Below are 15977 nucleotides of genomic sequence, written 5' to 3' on the forward strand. Positions count from 1 at the left end.
TCACCGTTTGTTTGCTTTAATGTGCAGAAGTTTTTCAAAGATAGTTTTAAATTATGATTTGAACTATGCACACTTTACCTCTTTGATCAAGGAAACACAATCCATTCATCCCAACAACTTCTACTTAATAAGCTACTAAATCCTGTTTGCTACTACAGAAACCACAAAGAAGAATGTACTGAGGTAGGAAAACCCAACTCTAAAAACACTACTCTATTGTGTGGATGATCTAAATTTTCGTCCTTGCATTGCCACAGGCTATCACATAGCAAAGGTTTATCAACTTAAGGCAGAAAGTGGTTTTTGGAGATAGGCAAGTCTCACAAAATTTGCAGTTTAACTAGTTTTTAAATTAGAGCCAGAATTTATATACTCTTTCTTCACAGACTATAAATCCTCAACTAATGTGCCCCCCAGAATTTTTAAAGCTTTTGAAAATAACGGGAAAGCAGAAGTAGAATGATGACAAACATGGGCATACAGTAGAATTTCAGCTCATGGACAAGCGATGTTTCTAGGACACAAAATATGCTACAAATGAGACCCTACAAACTCCTAATGAAAACAAGGGCCCCAAACTAAAAAAAAGACATATAATTTACACGCTAACTTTGAATCTCAAGAATGAGTCTTCTAGATACTTACTACTCAGCATGGTCAGCAGCAAGAAGCAACAGCTGTTCCCAGGAATCTAGTGAGAAAGCAGATCCTGTGCCCTTCTGCCCCTTATGAAATAGATCCTCATCTTATCAAGACCCCAGGTGGATTTGTACATGTATTCAATTAAATCCACTATTCTAGATACTAGTATTGATATTGTACCTTGAGTTTCAAATACTTGATATTCCTAAAAACTGTTTTATAAATGTTGTCTGGGGTATATAACCAATGACGTTTGAACAAAGCAATGAATAGAATAAATTACAACTGTCCAAAGTAGCATCCACCAACAAGATTTAGTATTGATTCACAGACAGAATGCAAATAAGGCTTTCAACTCATTGACCAGAATGGAAAATCCCAATTATTCAGAAAAAAAATGTACTGATAGTTATATAAAGAAATTTGGTGATGCCTCTCTTGGGCATAATGATCCACTTGATAGGATGAATTGTGACAGTCTTTTTTTATGGCTGGAAAAAGGACAAATGAACTTTTATGGATTTGTATATAGTTTGTGAGTACTAGATTTTGTGGCAATGGAGGAAATTACTCAGGGCTAGAGTTGATAGGTATAAATAAAATTAGTTGTTACTCTTATCCCATTCATATGCACAACACAGTTCCACTAGTAGTACCTATCATTATAATTAAGGATTCCCAATTGGAGGACTTCCCAACGGAACTGTTTAAAAAGTCTACCCTTTCCAGAATTTGAAATCTCTTCCCCCTTCACATTTATTGATACTCATTAAGTCTCAAGAGCTCTCTTGGAGAATTATTTGCTCCAATAATTTGCAACTATCTCTTCATGGTGGGCAAGCCACAGCTGTCATTTTCAAGGGCATCTTGCATGGTCCCTCAACTATTCAGGAGCTAGAAATACAAGCCTAACTTCAAACATTATGAAAAAAAGAAGTAAATAAAAGTATGTCACTGACTGAACTAAGCATTATTAAACTAAACAATGATAAGCAACTTAAATATGTACATCCTTTGTAACAACAAAAACTGAGGAAATTATAAGTGTGTGTATGTGCACACATAAACATTTAAATACACCTACATACGCATTGAATATTTCTGGAAGGATACTCAATAAACCAGAAACTGTAGTTGTCTAAAGGGAAGGGTCCTGAAGATCTTAAGTGAAAGGAAGATGTACTTTCACTATACAAAACTTTGTACTGTTTAAAAATTTTGCAATAAAATACATTTTTATTACTTATAAAAGTTTAGTTGATAAAACAAATGAAATCGGGGCATTCACATAATAAAATAATTTTAAAAAATAAGGCTCCTTTATTTCTCAAGTATTTGTTACTCTGCAATGTAGATTCTACCTAGGTAATAGTTTCAACTTTGGAAAGAAAAAACATAGGTTGCAGTCAAGGTTATTTTCCTTTCTTTGACTCTCATTGCTTTCCGTACTTAAAAACAAAGCCAAAAAATTGGTTTTCAGCAAGAATAAACATATCCCTCCAGTAAAAAAAACTCCAATATATTTAAATATATTTTAAATATATTTAAAAGTCCATTTTCAGTGTTCCAGAAATTCATTACTACAGGATAAAAATGCCAATTCCTACTCTATAGGAAAAGTCAACAGGTATGAAGGGGTATGAAAGAATAGTACATTAATGACTCCCCAACACATTACACCTTACGGATCCACCCTCTGTGTAGCCCCCTCCCACACTGACTCAGGACTTGGACATGTGACTTGCTTTCGCCAACAGGACATCTGCAAATGTCAATACAAAGCAGAGGCTTGATAAGCACGTAAGACTGTTACTTGCCCTTTGGATTGCAGCCATCATTACATAAAGAAACCCAGTTTGGCCTCCTTAAAGATAAAAGACCACAAAGAAAGAGACACCCAGCCATGTTAGCTGATTCCAGTTCCTAACTGACCATATGAATGCAGTCTTATGAGTGACTAATAGGCAAAATCAGCAGAATTACCACCCTGCTAATACACAGAATTGTGAGAAATAGTAAGTTATAGTTTTTAAGCCACACAGCAGTGGATAACTGATACAGAAGGTCTTATAAATTCTCTGCCCTCTCCTCCCTGAGATCCTTTTTCTGGAGCTATTAGCAGAATGCTTGGAATTTTTATGAGACATAATATAACAGGAAAATTCAGTTTTAGGACAGAGCACTCTCCTTAGGCTTAAGGATGAAAACATTACATGACCTAATTATTAATATCAGAAATCTAGAAAAAGTTTTCAAAATCTTACCTCAAAAATTTACTGTTCCCTTCTCCATCATCATCAAAATCCAATCTGGGGAAAGCCAACAATAAATACTGTAAGCCTACTGATGATACAGAACATGAAGAAATTAAAAATTGTCAATCCACAAGCTACCTGAACACACATCCAAATAAAAGAAGGAAAGAGGAAGTAGACAGAAGTCAAAGAAAGATATGTTACCTCTTTCTCACTGTACCAAACTAGGCAAAGAAACTGGGCAATCAAAAGCATAACTATGGCTACCTTACATTTTCCTAGGGTAAAAGTCCTTATTTGCCAAAATTTTACATCAGAGAATAATCTCTCAACAAGGAGCAGGAATCCACTCAAGAAGGACAAGAAAAAATTAATATGAATAACTCAGGTTCAATTTTCATTTCTACAGCCTGTTCTACAATGTTACCAGCTTCCTGAAACATCTTTCAAAACAGTGAAGTTATATAAAGGAGTGATTTAAGACCTCAAAAGGTTGTTAAACAATGCTGCTTTCCATCATTCATCTAGTAAGCGCATAATATATGTATCTTCAAGATACTGTGCTAGATGAGGTGAAAACAAGAATTTGTCCTCAAGGGAGTCTTTGCTAGACAGATACAAATATAAAACAAATGAGAATGGGAGAGTGCCATGAAAGGAGCACAATCAATATTGTATAGATGTATAGTGAAAACAGAGGTGACTTTCATTTCAGGGGATTAAGGAAGATTTAAATAACAATGTAGGCCAATCTCCTATTAATCTCAATTATTAATTTAATTCTATTCTATTAAACTAAACATTACTCATGTTACCATCCCGTGATCACTCTTGGAATCTCTAACAGTGCAATGACCTGGTATTATGGGCCTGTAGATAGGTTAGATATAAAGTATACAACATCAGTCCTGAAAGTGTTCATTCCTCTTCCTCCCTGCAGCCTCTGATCACCTGTCAAAATCTACCTGCTTTTACCCAATAACTCCATTTCTAAGAATCTGTCCTAAAGAAATAATTCAAAAGAGAAAAATTTATGTACAAAGATGTTCACTGAGTATTACATATAACAGTAAAATCTTCAAAATGACATAAATGTTCCCAAATAGGAATTAAATATATTCTTTTATGTAACTATTGAAATTTATACAGAATATGTAACAAAATGAAAAAAAAAGTCAATATATAAATTTAGATGAAAAGACCAGGCAATGTAAACTATATAATTATATATTTATAACTATGAAAAAAGACCTACATATATAATAAAGAATTAAAGAATTACTCTAAAAAACTGATGAGAAATAACTTTGGGTAAGTAGGGTTATTGCTATTTTATTCTTTTTAACTTTCTATCTTTTCCAATCTTTCTTTAAGAGAAAGTGTGTTACCTCTTTTAAAGTGTATACATTCCTGATTACCAATAATACACATTCATTTCAGAAAATCTGGAAATAATTTTTTTTAATTAGTCTCCTATAATCCCATCACCTAGAAATTTAATGAGCATCCTTTCAGTTTCTTTGCTATGTACACATCACACATTTTCTGATATAATAGAATATTACATATACTGTAACCTCTTCTCTCATTATTATGAACATTTCTCTGTACTGATACATATTTGTCACTTCTAATAGCCGTACTGTAACTTATTCAATCTATCCCGTAATTTTGAATTTGAATTGCTTCTAATTGTTTGCTATTATATATATTACTGTAAAACTGTGTTTAAGAGAATACACTCTAAAGTTAACCTCCCAAGGTTCATACAGATCTTCCACTTACTGGCTGTAGAACCTTGGGTAAGTTATTTATTCACCCTATTCCTCAGTAAATGAGTTAAAATGTGTAAAACTCTTTAAAGACATAGCAAGTCTTAATGTGTTCCTCATGTTACCACTTTTACCCAGGGTTCACTATTGCATTACTACTGGTGGGATGAAATTTAAAGATGAGCTAAAATATTGACTACATCATTCTGAAAGGGAAAAAAGGGAAATTTAATACAAAAAAAAAGGATAAAATATTATCCACTCTTCCAGGCCTTTCTAAGCCTTTCCCAATCTTACCAACCAATTATGGTTTCCATACACTGAAATACACAGCACTGTACTTGGTCCTTTCTTAGTCATTTGGCATATTCTGTCATGTACTAAATTAATGCGTGTAATGATTATCCCTGTCAGATAAACAACTAAAAGACAACAATTGTGTCTTATTTATCTTTGTATTTTACTAGCAATCAGCCTTACACTAACAAGGCATTTAATACTTTTAGAACTGAATGGACTCTGCATTCCAAACCAAGCAACATATCAATCACTTAGAGGAGAAATATTCTAGAGTTCAACATTCTCTAAATTCAGAAAAGTAAAAAGCCAACCAAAAAGATTTGAAAATACAGACACTAAACTTCATGAAAACAGTGAGGTTTTCTCAGCAAGAGTAAAATCTCTGGGCTTAGCCATAATCTTTTACCTTGCAAAGATTTTTGGTTAAAAAAAATACTATTTATAAGAAACTTAGATAAAAACATCAATTCTATATTTTTAAAAAATTCTAAAAAGAGTTATCTGACAGTAGTATGATGTAAGAAATCAGCTGAAGCAGAGAGGAACAGCCAAGGGGGCTCAGCAACTAACTAAATCAGGCTGGTTTACAGGCGAGACATCCACCCAGACTTACCCTGGTCGTCGCTTAAGAGACCTCTGGACCATGACTCCTCCACCTTGAATTCCAGGCCCAGGGTTTCCAGAGACAATGGCTGGCCCCAGGGATGGTACATCTGATGTCCTTTCTATTAGAAAAAAATGGAAATACATTTTAAAAAGATGGTCCTTGTTTATCATCATCAAGTGGCTAGAAGAAAAGCTTAAATTAAGCTATGGATAAAATCTCAGTAGCTTCCCAGAAAACCCAGATGCTGATAAGCAGATTGTTCCTCTTGAATTTTACATCAGTGAAAGATTTCCCTGTTACTTCAGTTCCCCCCACTTCAGAGAGTTCAGAAGAGGGAGTACTATATTCTGAAGAATGCACTTTTTAAAAACTACTAATAGTGACATAATATGAATTTAAGCACACAAAAAACTGCTTTATATATTTCACTCATACAACAAATACATGTAAATGAGCTCCTTTTATTAATTTGGAAAACACAGAAAAGGCAAAAAATGAAAATCACCTGATTTCCAATATTCAAAAAAATTGATACAGAGTAAGTTCCTTGTTATGGCTCCCTTTTATGCCCCCTAGTCCCCTCCCCTCTCCTTCCAATTCAATCTCACCCCTCAGAAGTAACCATGGTTAACAGCTGAGCTCACGTTATCTTGTATTTTTTCCCTCAGATTACATACCTCTCTCAAAGAAAAAACAGACAAATATTTTCTTAATAAAAAATGGAATCCTGGAGGGGCGGAGCCAAGATGGCGGTGTGAGTAGAGCAGCAGAAATCTCCTCCCCAAACCACATATATCTATGAAAATATAACAAAGACAGCTCTTCCTAAAATAGAGACCAGAGGACACAGGACAACATCCAGACCACATCCACACCTGCGAGAACTCAGCACTTCGCGAAGGGGGTAAGATACAAGCCCCAGCCGGGCCGGACCCGAATGCCCCTCCCCGCAGCTCCCGGCAGGAGGAGAGGAGTCAGCAGGGAGAGAGAAGGAGCCCAGGAATGCTGAGCACCCAGCCCCAGCAATCCGGACCACAGCGCAGACACAGAGGATGTGTGGGGTCCTGGATACTAGGGAAACAGGGAGGCAGGACCAGCGGGTGGGTGGCTGAGGCCGATGCCCGACAACAAAGAAATGGGAGCGGCCAGGTTTTTTTTCCTCTTTTAATTTTTTTTTTTTTTTTTTTTGGCAAGTGCTTTTTGGAAGTCTTAAAGGGACAGGAAAAACAATACTAGGGAAACAGGAGAGCAAGACCGGTGAGCGGGTGCCTGCGACCAGCGCCTGAGGACAAAGAAAATCATGCGCTCTTCTTTTTTTTTTCTTTTTTGTTGTTGCAGTTGTTGTTTTGGTTTGGAGAGTGCTTTTTGGAAGTCTAAAAGGGGCAGGGGAGGACACGTAGTCGAGAGACAGGGAATCTGGGGTTTCTGGGCACTCAAACCCCCAAGACACCAGGGAGCATGTAGGCCCGTTACGGAGATAAATAGCTTCCCGGCCACTCCCCCTCCAATGGGGTGCCACCATTTTGGAGCAGCGGCCGGAGCCAGGCCACGGCCACAGCAACAGCGGACATAAACTCCATAGCAGTGGGGCAGGAAGCAGAAACCCTGTCTGTGCACAACTTCCCAGCACAAGCTACTACAGGTCACTATTCTCCCAGGAGAGGAAGGCCACAAACCAACATGGAGGAAAGCTTTTCAAGCCGTCATTCATAACAGCTCTGCAAACTATATCTATCACCATGAAAAGGCAAAAATTCAGGCAGACAAAGATCACAGAGTCAACACCTGAGGAGACAGACCTAACCAGTCTTCCTGACAAATAATTCAAAATAAAAATCATGAACATACTGACAGAGATGCAGAGAAAAATGCAATAGCAATGGGATGAAGTCCAGAGGGAGATCACAGATGTCAGGAAGGAGATAACAGAAGTGAAACAAACCCTGGAAGGATTTATAAGCAGAATGGATAAGATGCAAGAGGCCATTGAAGGAATAGAAACCAGAGAACAGGAAGGTATAGAAGCTGACATAGAGAGAGATAAAAGGATCTCCAGGAAAGAAACAATACTAAGAGAACTGAGACCAATCCAGAAGTAACAACATCTGTATTATAGGGGTACCAGAATAATAAGAGAGAGGAAAAGGGATAGAAAGTGTGTTTGAAGAAACAATTGCTGAAAACTTCCCCAAACTGGGGAAGGAAATAATCGAATAGACCACGGAAATACACAGAACCTCCAACAGAAAGGATCCAAGGAGGACAACACCGAGACACATAATAATTAAAATGGCAAGGATCAAGGACAAGGAAAGAGTTTTAAAGGCAGCTAGAGAGAAAAAGGTCACCTTTAAAGGAAAACCGATCAAGCTAACATCAGACTTCTCGACAGAAACACTACAGGCCAGAAGAGAATGGCATGATATATTTAATACAATGAAACAGAAGGGCCGTGAACCAAGGATACTGTATTCAGCACGACTATCATTTAAGTATGATGACAGGATCAAACAAATTCCTGAGAGGCGAAAGTTGAGGGAATTTGCTTCCCACAAACCACCTCTACAGGGCATCTTACAGGGCCTGCTCTAGATGGGAGCACTGCTAAAAAGAGCACAGAACAAAACACCCAACATATGAAGAATGGAGGAGGAGGAATAAGAAGGGAGAGAAGAAAAAAATCTCCAGACAGTGTATATAACAGCTAAATAAGTAAGCTAAGTTAGGCAGTAAGATACTAAAGAGGCTAACACTGAACCTTTGGTAACCACGAATTTAAAGCCTGCAATGGCAATAAGTACATATCTCTCAATAGTCACCCTAAATGTAAATGGACTAAATGCACCAATCAAAAGACACAGAGAAATAGAATGGATAAAAAAGCAAGACCCATCTATATGCTACTTACAAGAAACTCACCTCAAACCCAAAGATATTCACAGACTAAAAGTAAAGGGATGGAAAAACATATTTCAGGCAAATAACAGCAAGAAGAAAGCAGGGGTTGCAGTACTAATATCAGACAAAATAGACTTCAAAACAAAGAAAGTAACAAGAGATAAGGAAGGACACTACATAACGATAAAAGGCTCAGTCCAACAAGAGGATATAACCATTCTAAATATATATGCACCCAACACAGGAGCACCAACATATGTGAAACAAATACTAACAGAAGTAAAGGGGGAAATAGACGGCAATGCATTCATTTTAGGAGACTTCAACACACCACTCACCCCAAAGGATAGATCCACCAGGCAGAAAATTAGTAAGGACACAGAGGCACTGAACAACACACTAGTACAGATGGACCTAATAGACATCTATAGAACTCTACATCCAAAAGCAACAGGAAATACATTCTTCTCAACTGCACATGGAATATTCTCCAGAATAGACCACATACTAGCCCACAAAAAGAGCCTCAGCAAAATCCAAAATATTGAAATTCTACCAACCAATTTTTCAGACCACAAAGGTATAAAACTAGAAATAAATTCTACAAAGAAAACAAAAAGGCTCACAAACACATGGAGGCTTAACAACATGCTTCTAAATAATCAATGGATCAACGAACAAATCAAAATAGAGATCAAGGAATATATAGAAACAAATGACAACAACAACACAAAGCCCCAACTTCTGGGGGACACAGTGAAAGGAGTCTTAAGAGGCAAGTATATAGCGATCCAGGCACACTTGAAGGAAGAACAATCCCAAATGAATAGTCTAACATCACAATTATCAAAACTGGAAAAAGAAGAACAAATGAGGCCTAAAGTCAGCAGAAGGAGGGACATAACAAAGATCAGAGAAGAAATAAACAAAATTGAGAAGAATAAAACAATAGCAAAAATCAATGAAACCAAGAGCTGGTTCTTTGAGAAAATAAACAAAATAATTAAGCCTCTAGCCAAACTTATTAAGAGAAAAAGAGAATCAACACAAATCAACATAATCAGAAATGAGAATGGAAAAATCATGACAGACTCCACAGAAATACAAAGAATTATTAAAGACTACTATGAAAACCTACATGCCAACAAGCTGGAAAACCTAGAAGAAATGGACAACTTCTTAGAAAAATACAACCTCCCAAGACTGACCAAGGAAGAAACACAAAAGTTAAACAAACCAATTACGAGCAAAGAAATTGAAATGGTAATCAAAAAACTACCCAAGAACAAAACCCCGGGGCTGGACGGATTTACCTCGGAATTTTATCAGACACACAGAGAAGACATAATACCCATTCTCCTAAAAGTGTTCCGAAAAATAGAAGAAGAGGGAATACTCCCAAACTCATTCTATGAAGCCAACATCACCCTAATACCAAAACCAGGCAAAGACCCCACCAAAAAAGAAAATTACAGACCAATATCCCTGATGAATGTAGATGCAAAAATACACAATAAAATATTAGCAAACAGAATTCAAAAGCATATCAAAAGAATCATACACCATGACCAAATGGGATCCATCCCAGGGATGCAAGGATGGTACAACATTCGAAAATCCATCAACATCATCCACCACACATCAACAAAAAGAAAGACAAAAACCACATGATCATCTCCATAGATGCTGAAAAAGCATTTGACAAAATTCAACATCCATTCATGATAAAAACTCTCAGCAAAATGGGAATAGAGGGCAAGTACCTCAACATAATAAAGGCCATACATCATAAACCCACAGCCAACATTATACTGAACAGCGAGAAGCTGAAAGCTTTTCCTCTGAGATCGGGAACTAGACAGGGATGTCCACTCTCCCCACTGTTATTTAGCATAGTACTAGAGGGCCAAAGCAATCCTGAGAAAGAAGAAAAAAGTAGGGGGGATCTCACTCCCCAACTTCAAGCTCTACTACAAAGCCATAGTAATCAAGACAATTTGGTACTGGCACAAGAACAGAGCCACAGACTAGTGGAACAGATTAGAGACTCCAGACATTAACCCAAACATATATGGTCAATTAATATTTGATAAAGGAGCCATGGACATACAATGGGGAAATGACAGTCTCTTCAACAGATGATGCTGGCAAAACTGCACAGCTACATGTAGGAGAATGAAACTGGACCATTGTCTAACCCCATACACAAAAGTAACTTTAAAATGGATCAAAGACCTGAATGTAAGTCATGAAACCATAAATCTCTTAGAAAAAAACAGGCAAAAACCTCTTAGACATAAACATGACTGCCCTCTTCTTGAACATATCTCCCCGGGCAAGGAAAACAACAGCAAAAATGAAAAAGTGGGACTATATTAAGCTGAAAAGCTTCTGTACAGCAAAAGACACCATCAATAGAACAAAAAGGAACCCTACAGTATGGGAGAATATATTTGTAAATGACAGATCCGATAAAGGCTTGATGTCCAAAATATATGAAGAGCTCACATGCCTCAACAAACAAAAAACAAATAATCCAATTAAAAATGGGCAGAGGAACTGAACAGACAGTTCTCCAAAAAAGAAATACAGATGGCCAACAGACACATGAAAAGATGCTCCACATTACTAATTATCAGAGAAATGCAAATTACAACTACAATGAGATATCACCTCACACAAGTAAGGATGGCTGCCGTCCAAAAGACAAACAACAACAAATGTTGGCAAGGCTGTGGAGAAAGGGGAACCCTCCTACACTACTGGTGGGAATGTAAATTAGTTCAACCATTGTGGAAAGCAGTATGGAGGCTCATCAAAATGCTCAAAACAGACCTACCATTTGACCCAGGAATTCCACTCCTAGGAATTTACCCTAAGAATGCAGCAATCAAGTTTGAGAAAGACAGATGCACCCCTATGTTTATCACAGCACTATTTACAACAGCCAAGAATTGGAAGCAACCTAAATGTCCATCGGTAGATGTATGGATAAAGAAGACGTGGTACATATACACAATGGAATACTACTCAGCCATAAGAAGAGGGCAAATCCTACCATTTGCAGCAACATGGATGGACCTGGAGGGCATTATGCTCAGTGAAATAAGCCAAGCGGGGAAAGAGAAATACCAAATGATTTCACTCACCTGTGGAGTATAAGAACAAAGGAAAAACTGAAGGAACAAAACAGCAGCGGAATTACAGAACCCAAAAATGGACTAACAGGTACCAAAGGGGAAGGGATTGGTGAGGATGGGTGGGTAGGGAGGGATAAGGGGGGAAGAAGAAAGGGGGTATTAAGATTAGCATGCATGGGGGGGGGGGGGGAAAGGGGAGGGCTGTACCAAGAAGGCAAGTAGTGATTCTACAACATTTTGCTATGCTGATGGACAGTGACTGTAAAGGGGTTTATAGGGGGGACCTGGTATAGGGGAGAGCCTAGTAAGCATAATATTCTTCATGTAAGTGTAGATTAAAGATAAAAAAAAAAAAAAAGAAAAGGGGGATTACTCCTTGATAGGATAAAAGTAACTGTAAATCAACGATTAATGCATGTTTTCAATATCCTTAATTTTGATCACTTAAAGGGTGTCAGATGATCGGCTATGGAGGTACACTTTTCTGATAGTATTCCTTTCTCTTAAAAAAAAAAACAGTTCCTGTGTGGTGACCTCCAATGAGTTCTACACAATGGTATAAAGGGCATATAAAAGCGTAGGCAAAGGGTTTGTTTGTGTTTACACAGAGGATCAAAGCCTAATTTGGCTACCCCGAAAATGAACTAAGAGACAATATGAAGAAGAACTTCCAACATCAGCACGCTCTGGAAGAGTCATACCAGAAGATGATCATCAAAAAACCTCAACAAAGATCCAGGCGATGCTGCAGTTGTAGCTGCATCCATCCCACCGGTTCCAGGACTTGCCATTGGAATGAAGAAGGGGATATCTTAAGCTGGCCTGTACATACAGTAAAACAACAAATTTGACTGGATCTATACTGTTGGAACTCAACCAAGAATTAGGAGAAGTGCAAGTTGTAGCACTCCAAAATCTTATAACTACAGACTATCTAGTGTTAAAAGAACATATGGGATGTGAACAGTCCCTAGGAATGGGTTGTTTTAATGTCTGATTTCTCTCAGACTGTTCAAGTTCAGTTGGACAATATCCACCATATCATAGATAAGTTTTCACAAATGCGTAGGGTGCCTAACTGGTTTTCTTGGCTTCACTGGAGATGGCTGGTAATTATAGATCTGCTTTGGTTATGTAACTGTATTCATATTATGTTAATGTGTGTGCACAATTTAATTAGTAGTTTAAAACCTATACATGCTTAAGTTACTCTACAAGAAGATATGTCAAAGAAATAATCAATCCTCCCATGTTTTCTTCCATCTGCTACCTCTATAGCTTTTCTTCTTCCTTCCTAATTATAACCCCTAAATAGAATTCGTGCCTCATATCGAATTTACCGAGTATCATAATTCCTCCAGGTGGTAAAGATACCTCAAGACAAATGCTGGGCATAGAAGCCACAGAGCATAAATCTTCAAAGAAATAAAAAGCTACCCTTTTCAAACAATATTGCTTCTCTCTCACTTACCAACTTTACATTTCCCTGTATGGCCCCGGAAGATGACTGGTTAGCCAGAAACGGGTAAGATTCCTCAAGGGAGGAACAACCTAAGACAGGCACAGTTGCAGGGGAGCCATCAGGTGAGAAATTGGGGATCAACAGTGGTGAGGCTTAGAACCTCACCATCCCCCCGTTTTGAGAGAAATCTTCTGCATCCTTGGATGTTTTAATGCCCTTGTCTAGCTTGGATTAACACATAGTCTACAGGCACACACCTGATCATCTACAATTGCTCTCTTACAACACTAAACTATGTTTTCTACTTTTATCTTGCATCTACCTACCACTTCAGCATTTTATTAAAAATAAAAATAATAATAATAAAGGGAGAAATGTGGGATCCACATATAAATCAAGCATAAAAATCAAACGAATATTCATATTTGACCTGATTGTTTATATTTCATAATGCATGATCAAAACCGAACGTTTCTGTGATGACTGCCTTTGTACTGTTCACCATGTAAGAACTCATTCATTATGTAAGAATTTGTTCACCATGTAAGAACTTGTTCATTATGCTTCAGAAGATTGGAGACTGACAAGAATTAGGCTGCGGGTGGATTAATGATTGTGCATTGAGCATTGACTCCCCTATACAGAATTTTATTGTTGTTAACAATCATTTGATCAATAAATATGAGAGATACCCTCTCAAAAAAAAAATGGAATCCTGATCTACAACTTGCTTTTGTCATTTAAATATATACATCATGGATATCTACACATCATATATTTTATTCAACCATTCCCCAATTAGTATTTAAATTGTTTCTATTCACTATTTTTATTATTATAAGCTTTTTACTTTTTTATTATCATAAATAAGGCTCCAAGATCACTTACATAGACACTTTAATTCTCTCTTGCTATTTAGGATAGATTCCTAGAGATAAAATACACTGAGGCCCCCAGAAGGGACTAGTGGTTACCAAAGGGGAGGGGTGGGAGGGAGGGAGAAGGGGATTGTGGGGTATCATGATTAGTACATATGGTGTGGGTGGGGGGGTCACGGGGAAGACAGTATAGCACAGAGAAGACAAGTTAGGGACTCTATGGCATCTTACTACACTGATGGACAGTGACTGCAGTGGGGTATGGGGTGGACTCAATAATAAGGGTGAATGTATGAACCACATTGTTTTTCTTGTGAAACCTTGGTAAGAGTGTATATCAATGATATCTTAATAAAAAAATATATATTCACTGAGTTCAAGCATACAACTGTTTAAAATTGTGATGGATACTGCTAAATTATGTTCCAAAAAGGCTGCTACAATTTATGCTCCCACTAACAGGACATGAGAATATCTATGTCCCTCAATGGCACTGGATATTGTTTTTAATTTTACAACTCTGACAGGTATAAATGATATATTATTTGTTTAACTTGTATTATTTCTTTTTATATTTATTAGTCACCTGAAATCAATTAGTTGGCTCTTCATATCTTTAATATTTTTATGCTAAACATCATGTCTTTTTCTAATGAATTTGTAGGCTCTATCAGTATTAATACTGATATTAAGATCTTTGTCTATTATGTATTACAAATATTTTCTGACCCTCTTTGTCTTTAATTATACAATATTTTGCATTTTCATGTTATTAAATTTATCAACATTTTCCTAAGTAATTAACTGGATTTCTGTCTTGCTTAGGAAATCTCCCCAACCTCCAGATTATTTCCATATTTTCTTATAATAGTTCTTTTTGCATGTAGATTTTTTTAGTCCACCTGGAATTTATTGCCTTATACTTATGTGGCATAAAGCAGGATTCTAAATTATTTTCTTCCAAATCGATAGCAAATTATTCTAGTATTATTTGCTGAACACCATCCTTTTCTCACTTCTCTGAGGTGACTCCTTTATTACACTTTAAGTGTCTACAGATAGTGGATCTCTTTCTATACTTTTATTCTGTATTAATATACTTTCCTGCTCCTGTGTCAATACTGTACACTTTTGATTACAACAGCTTTATAATACATTTTGATTATCAAATAGGAAAGTCCTTTTTTCCCCATTACTTTGCTTTTGTACATATACAAAAAATATTTTTTTAATTAACATATCATTGATATACAATCTTATGAAGGTTTCACATGAGCAACATTGTGGTTACAACATTCACCCATATTATCAAGTCCCCCTGCCACACCCCATTGAAGTCACTGGCCATCAGCTAAGTAAGATGCTACAGTCACTACTTGTCTTCTCTGTGCTATATACTGTTTTCCCTGTGACACCCCTATATTATGTGTGCTAATCATAATGCTCCTTAATCCCATTCTCCTTCCCTCCCCACCCAACTTCCCCCACCTTTCCCTTTGGTAACTTCTAGTCCCTTCTTGGAGTCTGTTGAGTCTGCTGCTGTTTTATTCCTTCAGTTTTTGCTTTGTTGTTATACTCCACAGATGAGTGAAATCATTTGATACTTTCTCTGCCTGGCTTACCTCACTGAGCATAATACCCTCTAGCTCCATCCAGGTTATTGCAAATGGTAGGATTTGTTTTCTTCTTATGGCTGAATAATATTCCACTGTGTATATGTACCACCTCTTCTTTATCCATTCGTCTACTGATGGACACTTAGGTTGCTTCCATATCTTGGCTACGTAAACAGTGCATATGTCTGTGAATCTGGGATCTTGTTTTCTTTGGGTAAATTCCTAGGAGTGTAATTCCTAGGTCAAATGGTATTTCTATATTTAGTTTTTTGAGAAACCTCCATTGCTTTCCACAACAGTTGAACTAATTTACATTCCCACTGCAGTGTAGGAGGGGTCTCCTTTCTTCACATCCTCACCAGCATTTATTGTTCCTTATCTTTTGTATGTTGCCCATCCTTACTGGT

The 15977-nt window shown here is 37.1% G+C and overlaps 1 protein-coding gene across 4 annotated transcripts in view; it reads right to left on the reverse strand.

Moving 5' to 3' along the window:
* ARNT (aryl hydrocarbon receptor nuclear translocator) overlaps positions 1-15977 on the reverse strand; it is a 114966-nt gene that overhangs the window by 29683 nt on the left and 69306 nt on the right. For all 4 annotated transcript variants that reach the window (XM_037003215.2, XM_037003213.2, XM_037003216.2 and 1 more), the window contains exons 2-3: positions 5583-5694; positions 2907-2951 (exon numbers count right to left, since the gene is read on the reverse strand). In XM_037003215.2, the coding sequence (XP_036859110.1) occupies positions 2907-2951; positions 5583-5694 (157 nt within the window). The remainder of the gene's footprint in view (positions 1-2906; positions 2952-5582; positions 5695-15977) is intronic.

This window comes from Manis javanica, chromosome 4, assembly GCF_040802235.1.
Source record: "Manis javanica isolate MJ-LG chromosome 4, MJ_LKY, whole genome shotgun sequence".
Taxonomy (NCBI): Eukaryota; Metazoa; Chordata; class Mammalia; order Pholidota; family Manidae; genus Manis; species Manis javanica.